Consider the following 12608-nt stretch of genomic DNA (forward strand, 5'->3'; position numbering starts at 1 on the left):
GTACTGGTACTCAGGTACTCTCATGTACATAGAGATGCGAAGGGGCCTGTATCTTCCTATCTGAGCTGCTCGTGTATCTATTTCTCAAGGCTCAGTGGAGATGAGCCGCTGTTCTGATGTCTGCCTCGGTGTTATTCATGTCAAGAATCTCTTGATGAAGTTCTGTGAGCGAACATGAGGGGAGATAAAATGTTTTGTGACTGCAGTGGTGACAGGAACACATTTTATTTATGGTTTCTTTTAGACATGTAAAGGAATTGAAATAGTATTTTTTCATTTATTCATTTGAGACACTTAACTCTCTAAATTTACTTTACTTTGTAGCACTACTCTTATTTTTGTTGCTGTTGCTGTATTTACTTTTGAACTTAATAAAGGCAGCCATTTTTGCTCTGCCAGTGTGTTTTGTGTCAACATAAAGCAAATAATATTTGTATAAGTGGCACACGGTTTACACTCACGCACCTGCTTTCCCTGAGGCCAGCTGTGGTGCAGATACAGCTGGATAACTGCCACAGCATTTGAAAGGAAGCATCAGTATTTTCTTTTCAACCCATCAATCAATCGGTGGTTTGCACACGCACAGTAGACCTGTTGAGCTGCCAGTAACAAGACTGTTTCTTACAGGAGCACAGTCTCAAATGTCTGCGCAGCCCTATAATTTATCTGTATGGTGTATTTATGATGTATTTGCATATTTATATACAATAGCAACCACACATGCTGATAATTCCTTCATGAACCTTGATAGTTGTGTCAACATTATACAGGTACGACTTTCTATTTTCTTCTTCCGTTCTTAAATGTGCAAGTTCTTACATGTGCAGGCATCCACTGAAAGACACAGTAATCCCTAGGATGTGATTGCAATGCTTTGGCATGCTAATGCTATGGTAAGCATACATGATAGCATGTACAAATAAATCTCAAATGTTTACTATGTGTATTAGAGGTACTGAAGGGACAAAGAGAGAGAGAGAGAGAGAGAGAGATGAGGCACAGGCTCATGTAATGTTTGGCATGTGCATCCTTCTCAAGTGTTTCTGAGTCATTACTATGCTGGTCATTTGAGGTTCCCTGTACTTTCTTCGCAGTGTGTGTGCAGCTCAGAGCACGTGCCTGCCAATGGTGTGAAGGGGATGAGAACTGATAGCTCTATATATAGAAGTATATGTATGTGGAGGCTTAAGACCGGACCCTGCAGGAGAATGGAGGCTCGCTGAGCATACTAACAAGGGATGTACAGACTGCTCCATACACGCCATATATTAGCCCTGGGTGTGTATTCTCATGGAGCAAATTAAAGTTTAAACCATCAGAGTCTGGTGTGTGTGTGTGTACGATCGGTGTAATTTGAGCAACAAGGGAGGAAATGGGAAGGTGGGCTACAGTGACTCACATTGAAACAGCTGACTGACTTTGTGTGTGTGCGCATGTGTGATTAACGTACTGTAAGTGTTCGGTAAGATTACTTTGGGATGTAGTTAGTTACTGAACACAATTTGCATGACACTTATCATCATTAGTTAAGTAATCTACTGAGTTACAAAAATGAAATTGAATCTGATCACTTTTAGGTTTGACTTTTCGGTGCAATAATTCCTTTTGTTCTTCTCAAAACATTTTCAATGCAAATACAATGTATTTTGCATATTGAGCATCTACATTTGGTCAAATCAAAACTACTCTCACAGTGCTGACAGATGTGCTCTGTGGTCACAACATGTGTGACACTCTTTCTTTTTGTCGAACTTTTGGATGCTGCTGTTTTTTGTTAGTCACAGTGAATTTTGCTCTTGTAACGCAAGAGGAGCGTGTGTTTAAAATGTTCCATCTGCGGTTTTCACTGTAAACAAAAATGATTAAATCTCAGTGCTTTTCATGAGTTATTTGAACATTGGTTATCCTGAAAAAAAATTTCATATTTTAAAGACAAAGATAATCAAAATTGTAATCAAGAAATCCTTGACAATATAATTATAATCTAATTACACATTTTTCTAATGTAATCTATGCTGATTATAGTTCTTATTTTTTGTGAATTTATTACATATTCCTGATTACATGTAATTTGTTACCCAACTCTGTGTATTGTTAATCTCCGTTTCCTCATCCTCCTCATCACTTTTCCTCCTTATTCTTGAGTCCTTTTCTCCCTTCCTTCCCCCTCTTTCTCCTCCTCCACATCTTTCATACTTCATTTCGTCCATGCAGACCAATCATGAGGTTTCAGAACACAGCATGCAGTGGCAGGAGGATGGTACATCATGTAGGGAGAGCACATGAAACGCAAGATAAAGCACAAAAAAAATAACAAGGCATCAGGTGTGCAGCACTGAGTGCATTATTGGCTGCAGGAAAGCACAGCAGCACTCTTAACCCTCGTTACTCACTCACAGAACCTTTCTCGTCACGTTATTTGTCAGGTGACTTGCACAAGGCACAGAGTAACAAATGCTTGAAGCTTGAAGTGGATCTTGATTTTCTTGTTGGATTTCCTGGAGAACATCATGAGCATTACTGTTATTGTTCTGCCTCTTACTGACCCTGGGGCAGAACGGTTTCTTTAGGTTGTTGATGTTGCACAATAGGCTCAGAGGTAACTGCAGCAGCATGTTTGTTTCTATTGTACAACTCACGCTAAAGTTCAGGGCACTAATTCTAATTATTATTCATGTTGACCTTTTTGTATACATGAAACTGCTCACAACAAGGTCTGTTGATTATTCAGACATGATCAAAATGTCCCCTACTCAATATATTGACATAAAAAAAAATCTAAATAAATAAAACTGTTAAGCTGCAATAGCCAACCATGCACAATCATCTTAAATAACAATTAACAAATGTAATCATAATGACAGTAAAATAGTTAGTCTTGATAAACTGACATTAATATTTCTCTTGATTATAGCATTATAGTGCAGGCTACTGCAGCTCTGTGTGTGGTGTCGCTGGGTAGGTACATTCAACGTCTGCACCATTTTTGTATAAATATATTAAAATCTGTAAAATGAGCATTACACAGGCTAGGTGACCATTATTATTATTATTATGATTGTTGTTGTTGTCATTTAAAAAAAAACATTCATCTCAAGTGTAAATTTTTAAATATTTTAGAATGACAGAAAATGAGTTTTCTGATTATCTGTAGTCTGTTGGGACTGTACAGAACTCACATAACGTTATACGTTTTAGTTTCAGGAGCCTTGCTGCTGCTGCCACTGGTGGTTCATCTTCCTCTCGTTTAATAACTGCAGGAGTCGCATATTGTGATAAACTGTCGTTTCAGCAGAACACGTAGCGATAAACCAATAACGCTGTGGAGTGCTCACTGCAGGGATAACAACAGTCTGCCCACACTGGAGTGCTGCATTTTGTATATTGGTCAGATAGCCTGTCTTTAACTACTTGGAAAACAGGACATCCTGTTAGATTGCTCTGTATGTCTTGCAAGGACAAGCATCAGATCTTGTAATTTTACTGTCAGGTTGTCCAAGCGTGATTGTTTATCAGGTATGAAAAGTTTTGTAACTGCAACAGTTCCTACAATGGTTCCTAAAATCAATGGAAGTGCTTTAGAGGCAAGAACAGTGCCACGTTGGTCTGTATGGAGGAGTCAAGAATACATTTGTTGCAGGCAGATAACGATATGTCATTCTTTGAGTGGTATTTTCATCCTCTTATCCTCTACTTCCTGTAACAGTCACCACAGCAGCCTGGCCTGTGAGTTTAGGATGATGGGGATTTTTTTTTTTTTTTTTGGAAAGGTGTGCGTGGGCGTGTAGGAAGCAGAGCCGGAAGCGAGGGAGGAGAGGTGACTGGACTCAATCCGCACAGATTAACTGTAGATGGATGTTTTTGTCAGAGAAGCCTCACCCCTTGCACCAGATTAAACTCTGACCACTTCGTAAGGACAGGGCAGTTAAAGGATTGGATGCAAAATCATCCTGTGACAAGATACTTTACTTGACATTCAAAATGATAATCCCATTTTCAGTATTAAAGACAGGACAGTTCACCCCAAAATCAAAAGTTCCTAATTTTACCTCTTACATGTGGAGCTATTTATCCATTCAGATAATGTTTACATCCTCCCTGCCAGTGATACAGTGTAGGTTGCAAGAACATGTCTCCTACATGAAACTGCTCACGAGATCCTTCTCCGAACTGTGGCCACAAAGTTGGAAGCATAACATTGTCCAAAATGTCTTGGTGTGCTGAAGCATTAAGATTTCCCTTCACTGGAAGTAAGGGGTCAAGCCCACCCCCTGAAAAACAGCCCCATAAAGAAGTGTGTCTAGATACTTTTGTCTATATAGTATATTTCTAAAACTCACACCAAAACTAAACAATATAGATGGATAAATAGCACTACAGGTAATGGGATATATGTATTTTTGATTTGGGGTTTAACTGTTCCTTTAAGAGTCTTTCTTAATCCATGTGTAATTTGATACTATAATACTAGATGGAGAGGCACATGTTCCAAATTCTCATTTTAAGTTTTTTTTTTTTTTTTTTTTGAAGATGACATCATGAATTATATAACTGTGTTTTGCCCAGCGTGTGTGTGTGTGTGTGTATTACTGGCTAAGTAATGATGTATTTCTTCAAAGCTGTAACTGGAGCCCAGCTGAGCCAAACATTTAAATGATTGTCACCCATCAGCTGTTCCTTCTGATCATCATTAGAGTGTGCACAACATTTCACATTTTTTTCAAAAAATCACATAGCAGATTAAGGACTAATTTGCAATATGTTCCTGGATTGAAGACGGTGGTCTTTCCAACCAGACAGTTGACAGATGGACTTTCCTTCTCCTTGTGTGTTTCAGACCTCTTTACTATTCACTCCCTCTGGCCAGCACAGAATTTTTGGCCCATGATGCAATCCCTCATCCCTGCTAGTTTAAGTTTCCTAGCCAATCAGAGTGCGGCAGTAGGAGGGTACCCAGCAGCTCATGCTCGCAAACAGCACTGACAGTAGGAGGGACTTTAAATTCACAGTGCTGCCGTCTGTTTTCATCCCAGCTCAGCCTTTTCCTGTGTGTGTGTATGTGTGTGTGTGTGAGTGTGTATGTGCTGGAAAAGTGAAAAGTTAGGGAAGGAAAAGGAAGAGTGGTCAGCAGGTCTGCAGGGAAAGAAGAAGGGGGAAGTGGGCGTGCATGTGTGAGTCAGGGTGTGTGCTGATTCTTCAGCGTTGCACTGATTTTACTGAGAGCTGCCATGGAGTCTTCTGGACTGCTCTACTCCACTTCTCCACTTCTAACAGCAGGTAGTCTTTCTGTCAGCTCTCTATGAGTTTTTCCTCTTATACGACTTTGTGATTATCTGCTCAGCTGTTACTAGAGTGTGTGAGGAGTGTGTGAGTTTGTGTGTTTGTCCAAGCTGTCAGCACACATTCAGCTGTGCTGTACAGGTGACAGTGAGCCAAGAGCAGACGGGCTGATACTTTGAACGTATTCATTACTCCATCTCTCTTTCCCCTTGTACCTGCCCTCCTGTTGAACTGGGAAGAAGATGTTTAATTTCCTGTCTTGTCTACACCCTGTTTTTTTTTTTTTTTCCCAGCTCCATTCCCACGTGTGTGTGTTATAAGAGATACACATGAGCTGTGAGGATCCTATTGTAGAGCAGCAGCAGAGGTTTCAGTGTTGAATGAGACAAAGAAAACTGTTACTTTTGTATTCAGTAAAGCCAGTAGTGAATAGACTCATTGTGTTTGAACTCCATGGGTGTTAGCTTGTTGTCACACACACAAACATCCTGCACTTAAACACACACACACACACACACAATTAGTTACACATGCAAACGCTGTAATCCTGAGAGTTTAGGGAATTTGTCAGGCTAAGGTCACCAGCAACATTACTGCTCTTATTAGTGTGCATACTGTATACTGTAATAGCCAGGACAATTATGACACAATTTATTTTGATGGTTTTAGCTGACAGGATGTATCCACTCCTAAATATTTTTTTGCCTGAGCCTGATTTTATTTCACCATGCAGCTGATTCTGAGTCTGCATGTTTTCACTCATTTTTTTTCTTCAACTTGACAAGCCTGTCAAGTTAACTTGTCATGGTTACTTTGCAGCATCAAAACTAAGCATTGTGGCCCACTTAGGAGTTTAAGTGGGCATGCGTTAAGTTGGGACCATGTCAAAGCAGTCTTTTAAATACATATAACTATGAACATCCACATTAGCACCCTGCATGTGCATGCATGCATGACGATCACGTGTCTCTTGATGGAATGCATGCAGTTTCCATCAACTTAAACATAAACACAGTTCAAAGAAAAGTTTAAACTGCACGTTTTTATGTCATGAGACTGGCTCCTAACAGATGAGGTTTAGACATTTTTTTTTATCCCAGAAATAATACTTATTTGAGATTTACTGGGCTTCAGAGTAAAAATGTTTTAAAGCATAACCAAGAGTAAATAAATGGACACTCGGCTCTTCACTTTGCAGCAGTCCTAAGACCTCTGGTCTTATTTTAGGCTCACTGTCATTGCTTCCTCGCCTACCCACTAATACATGTCTAAATTTAGACAGACGTCATTACGGATGATATTAGTATCAGTGTGTTCTAGTACAGAAGGAGAATGGCAGGGAAGTGTGAGAACTGTACTGAAGTATACAGCACATCCTGTTGTTGATCTCTCTTTAGTTCTGTGTTCCACCGATTCAAGTTGCTTTTCACCAGGATTCAACAGAGACAACTGGATACTCTTGAAGTTCCAGTTCTGAGCACAGGATTTTTAGAGAACAATGCATATTTAGATTCAGATAAAACGTAAGCTACTTACTGGTAATCTTTTCCATCAGACACACTGCCTGTCCCTAAACAGGGTGCGAATGTGACGTGCTGTTTTCATAGCTGACAGCTTAAGAAGTGGCCTGTAGCAGGTCTAAAGTCTGTGTGTCACTGGGTCCTGCGTGCGCATACTTTTTACTTGCTACATTTTGAGGACCAGAACAAATTTTTGACCAACAGAATGAGGACATTTTTTGGAAACTAAGGACATTTTCTCTAAGACTTGATTTGAAGGGTTGGGTAAGAATTAGGTTTTGGTTAGTGTTGGTGTTATGGTTAGAGACAGGCATTTACTTGTGATGGTTAAGATTAGGGTAAAGGGCCAGGGAATGCAGTTTGTCAAAAAGGGTCCTCACAAGGATAGAAGCACATGTATGTTGTATGTGTGTTTGAGCGCACAGTAGGCAACAACTGACAATAGGGCATGAGCAGGGGTCGGACAGAGGGGATTGAGTGCTGCATTACATCCAGCGGTGACAGATGTGCAGACGGGGTAGAGTCTGATGGGGGATGATGATGATTATCAGTGTGTGTTTTTTGTGCACAAGTCCGTGTTTGCCCTTTTCAATGAGACTCTGAAATATTTTGAAATGTTCATAACTACTATATATCTTAAGGTCAGGCATGTTTGTTTGAGACTCATGCTGCTATTCTCTCGTCCATGCAGTTTGTGTGAGTGTACGAGTGCATGTCTGTGTCTGATACATGAATAATACACATGTTGACCTACTGAGAAAATGTGGCTGGACTACATTGCTGGAGCGAGTTTGCAACACAGTGATAAAAATGGCATGCAGGGTATTTATCAGAGGTACAGATTTTAAGACTGAGGTTAAGTCAGGTAAAACTGTTTTCCAATACATTTTGTCATGGCTCCTTGTCACTTTCATCACAAAATTAAAATAAATAAATAAATAAATAAGTCAGACTGGATGTCTTTCCATGTTTAACACTTGGTCCTCCAACTTCATTTATGCATAAAGCAATGAGAACAAGCTGCTGTTCTGCTGTTGTACCAGTAGTACATACAGCTGTAATTATTGTACCATATGTGTTTGTATACACTGATGAATGTGAAAGTGGGCCACACTGGAAACTGATTTGTGTTGCTAGGTAGAATATCCTTACCTTGCAAGCTGTACTTCCATAATGGGGGTCCTCTGGGGTTCTGGAGTTTTGCTGCTCTTTCAAATTGTCACTCACATGTATGCATTACCATTTATCTTGTGTTACTTAAAATGTTTGTATTCTAGATGTGGTTTAAATCAAATATTTTCTAACATTTAATGTACATTTTAAACCAGTTCATAAACCCACTAAACATCAGAACACATCCTGTGCGATAGGAATGCATATTTTTATAATGTTTTTGTGTACCTGTGAGGTCAGCAGAGCTTGTTTTAATACATTTATTATAAAAGACTAATTGCTAATTTCTTTCATTTTCCTGCAAGTTGGGATGTTAATCAAAGGCCTTGCTCATGGCCATACTAGTTTGACTACATTTGCTGCTGTCTGTGAACTCAAGACTGTTGCATGCTCCTGTTTCACACAGTTGTTATTCAGTAAGCTCTTGTCTGGTATTAACCTAGAAACAACATCACAACAATGGACACATTTTTGTACTAATCAAGGAATTATACAGCTTTACTAACTTTGGTTCCTGGTGCCTTTTGTTGTAAATCTGCTGCACATTAACAGGCCTGAAAATGATACTGCGAAAAAGCTTTTATGGACAAAACATAAGCAAATTTTCAGTGCATTTATCTTTGTCTCTCTACAGGTTAACTGCTGTCATTGTTCGTGGCTTTAAATGTCCTCTGCCATGGCAAAGCATGAGGCTGGGAGCACCAGCCCTGTGGTGCGTCAGATAGACAAGCAGTTTCTGGTCTGCAGTATCTGTCTGGATCACTACTGCAACCCCAAGGTCCTGCCCTGTCTGCACACCTTCTGTGAAAGGTAACTAACATTTGTGCTCTCTACTTCAGTGGCAACTGGCAAATCTCCTAATTACCTGCACTTCCCTCAAGCCAAACCTGACACAAACCCAAGTCTCCACATGCCATCTGCTACATGAGGTTTTTCCTGGCCATGCTAAGAAGGCGGGACAAGGCACTTTTTAGCCCTTTCCCTACCAGTACTTATCCTCCCATCCAATTACAGAAGGATTCTTCTCATATTTGCGTGGTTCCTAATAGAGGAATCTCATCTATTGCAAATCCCTACACACAATTAAACAGCTCAGAGCACATCTCCTCACTGACAATAAATGCATTCCTCAGCATCAGGCAATGCAGTCTGAGAAAAGGCTCATTGTTTGAAGCCACAATCACAATGCCTCAATCTACAGTTCCTCTAAAAGATGACACCCCTCAGGTGATACTTATTCTTAACTTATTCTAGTCTTTTCCTGCTGAGCCAAGCAGCCAAGCAGTCAAAGTGGATGGACAATTACGAAGGAGGATATACTCAGAGGTAGAGAGGATAACTAGGATTATATTTCAGACTGGTTTGCTTCTAAACCTATCAAACAAATATTTATGGAATAGTTTTGAATAGCCACACAAAGTATGGGACAAATCCTTTTTCCATGCAGTGTGACGGACATTTGCCCACTGGAGGGCAAGTTTAATCCCTGGTTTAACTGGATGGCATGTGATCTGGAGCCCTGCTGAGGTGAACAGATTTTTTGTCTGGAGCTATAGATGATGTTGCCAGACAGATGTTTTAATACTTGATGGGTGCATGTAGCTTGGGGGGGTTTAAGGCTGACCTGGCAAACCCTCAATGGGCCCGGTCTGTTTAGTAGCACTGTGTCTCTTTTAATTTTGTTCCTCTTTTCCTCTTCCAGTGATTATCCATCACTGGGAAAGTAAACTCACCATGCAGCTATTTCTTAGTATCCTCATTGTGTGCTCACTATTGAGAGATCATGATTGCTGCAGGTTATGCTACTGTTTCAAATTATGCCAAACAAATTGCATCTCAGAGGCGTGTGGCTACTTGAGCTCATAATCATGATTGTACTTAGCAAGGATGTGTGCCGCACTATCACTGATTAGTCAATGAATCAGTTTAACAAAAAAATGATTTTCCCTGGTTTATATCTCTGCAAATAATGTCTTTTGTTTGTTTATTTTTTGTTTGTTTTTTCAACTGTGCTGAATGTGCTGGGAATTTTTCATATTTGTCATTTTACAAACCAACAAGTACTCAAGTAGTTGCACATTGACGGATAACTCACAGAACAATAAAAATGATTACATGTGGGATTACAGCCCTTTTCACCATATATCTTTTTGAGCCTTTGGACCCCAGCTGGTTGTGTGTCTCACAAAACAACAGTTATTTATCCAGGCCTCAGAGTGTTTGACACAGTAGAAAGAGACTTTTGTCAAAGTCTTCCACTGCTCTCAAAAGCTCAAGACTGCAGTTTACAAAGCCTTGGTTGCCACAAGCCTGTGTGGTGTCATAAATTTAACAGAATGGCGTCAAAATGCAGTCCAAGCAGTTGTCAGACATCCTTGTGTACAATGACAACAGAGACTTATTCTCAACTCAGACCTCAGGTTTCTGACAGCACTAAAACCAGAAGAGCAGTTGTACATCACATGCTGCATGGCAGCTGGGCTGTAGGCCAGTGGTGTGGTGTAATCTGAATGTTGTCGCTGAAATTTTCTTACTGTGGTTTTGGCTTAGACTTGAAGGTGTCTGATGTTAAATAGATTGCCTCCTAATGATAACCAAACCCGCAGAACATCCTCAGCCTTCAGGTGCTGGTGGGCTGGATGTGTGACTGCTGCCAGGATGAGGCTAGGCCAAAATCCAAAACCTCCTTACAAACATGCACATGAACACACACATGCAGACGCATAAACAAGCGTGCAGCACACAAACATCCGTTCTGACTGAAGTCTTCAGTCTCTTTGCATCTCTGTTAGGCATATTAGTTTGTCAGCGATTCGCTTACTCAAAGAGAAAGTGTGTGTGTCTTCTCCTGAGGCTGTGGGTTCTGTCTATCGACTCTGGTTTACACTTTTCCCCTATTTGTTGTGACAGGAGCACTATTTAGGCCCTGTCTCCCAATTATGGTGATAAGGTGACAGCTCTCTCTCTTCCTCGAGTGTTTCCCATTCCTTCTCTCTCTGCTTTATTGGTAAATTGAATGTGACTAATAATTACAGGCTGAACAATGCAAAAGCTCAGGTAGATTTACTCTAATTTTTGCTTTCTTCATTTGCTTGTTGCCTCCCTCCAGCTGTCTCCAGAACTACATTCCCCCGGAGTCTTTGACGCTCTCGTGCCCAGTGTGTCGGCAGACGTCCATCCTGCCAGAAAAAGGAGTTTGTGCTCTGCAAAACAACTTCTTCATCACTAATCTCATGGAGGTTTGAGTCATAATCCCTTTTTACCTCTGGTTGCACACAGATTACAGGAACAAAAAACAACAGACAGATGTTAACAACAAAGCAAAGACCGTTTAAAACAATTACAGACATTAGTCAAAGAAATAGGACTTATGGTCTGTCTTTCTGTACCGCTGCTTTCGTGAGAACCACATTTGGTGTTGAACAGAGGGAGAACATTTTTATAGAATGAGGTAATTCTGGACTGTCCTTTCTTCTTCAAGGGGCTCTTTTTAGGGTTTGTTCTAAATTTAGGGTCATATAGTTTCTATCGGGCATGTAAGGGTGATGATTAAGGTTAGCACTGGGGTATAGAGAGTGAATGTATTGAATGGAGGGTACTAAAAATGTACAGGAATGTGTGTTTGTGTCACGAAGAGAATGAAATCAACAATAGATTGCAAGGAAATTCAAATAGGACACATGGAACATACTATTATTGTGACTTGATGTTGGTTTGGGACCTTTGTTCCATATCATTCTCTCCCTTTTCCTTTGCCTATTAATTGTCAAGAGTCAATAAAGTAAAAAGTGAGGATAAAACAGAAAAGATTATTGAAACTAGCTAACTGAAAAACAGCGTCATAAATTTTGAAATTCTTTCAACCAGGTCCTTCAGCGAGACCCAGAGTGCTCGCGGCCAGAGGCCTGCAGTGTCCTGGAGTCAGTCAGCGCTGCGGCTGCAGGGAAGCCCCTCTGCTGCCCAAACCATGAGGGGAAGGTGGGAAGCTCTTCTGTGATGTCTCAGACTAGTTGTCGCCTTAACAAAGTTGCCCTACCTCTTTCGTTTTCAGCAATAATAAATGTGAAAGCAGCACAGTCTTAAAATGTCTTACTTACATGCAAAGCCCAGCACGAGTGAGAGAGCAGTTTGTCTCCCCCTGCAGGTGATGGAGTTCTACTGCGAGTCATGTGAGACAGCCATGTGTTTGGACTGTACAGAGGGCGAGCACCGGGAGCATGTGACCGTTCCCCTGCGGGACGTCGTAGAACAGCACAAGGCTGTGCTGAAGACGCAGCTGGATGCCATACGCAGCAGGTGGGGACTTAATATGCCGATAAAGCTTCAAGAATATTTCCTTCACATCGGGTGTTCGGAAGCTTGCCCCAGATTTGGCATCTGCTGTTAAAGATCACTTATGTTATGTTGTGTCTGACATGTCAAAACATGGTAGTGTGTGGTACAGTAGAACAGGCTCATTTTCATTAGAATCAATAGAATTACACAGTTTTGTAGATAAAGAGCTGGTTCTTCATTGGAATATTACATTTTATATCAGATTTATTACTCAGTCAAAGCTGTGACTTTTAAACTCTTGTGCTTCTTTTAGTTTCAGTTCTGCAGTTATTTGAAAGAAAACTTCACGCTGTGTCATTT

General features: G+C 40.6%; 1 protein-coding gene across 6 annotated transcripts in view; it reads left to right on the plus strand.

Moving 5' to 3' along the window:
* Positions 1–12608, plus strand: part of trim3b (tripartite motif containing 3b) — a 31351-nt gene that overhangs the window by 11281 nt on the left and 7462 nt on the right. For 3 of the 6 annotated variants that reach the window (XM_046410972.1, XM_046410971.1, XM_046410973.1), the window contains 4 exons: positions 8608–8783; positions 11083–11212; positions 11841–11951; positions 12118–12269. In XM_046410972.1, coding sequence (XP_046266928.1) covers positions 8638–8783; positions 11083–11212; positions 11841–11951; positions 12118–12269 — 539 coding nt within the window. In that variant the 5' untranslated portion in view covers positions 8608–8637. Of the gene's footprint in view, positions 1–4999; positions 5278–6893; positions 7065–8607; positions 8784–11082; positions 11213–11840; positions 11952–12117; positions 12270–12608 lie in introns of those variants that run through there. The other 3 variants (XM_046410970.1, XM_046410975.1, XM_046410974.1) reach the window with 3 other exon arrangements.

Source organism: Scatophagus argus, chromosome 14, assembly GCF_020382885.2.
Source record: "Scatophagus argus isolate fScaArg1 chromosome 14, fScaArg1.pri, whole genome shotgun sequence".
In the NCBI taxonomy this organism is placed as follows: domain Eukaryota; kingdom Metazoa; phylum Chordata; class Actinopteri; family Scatophagidae; genus Scatophagus; species Scatophagus argus.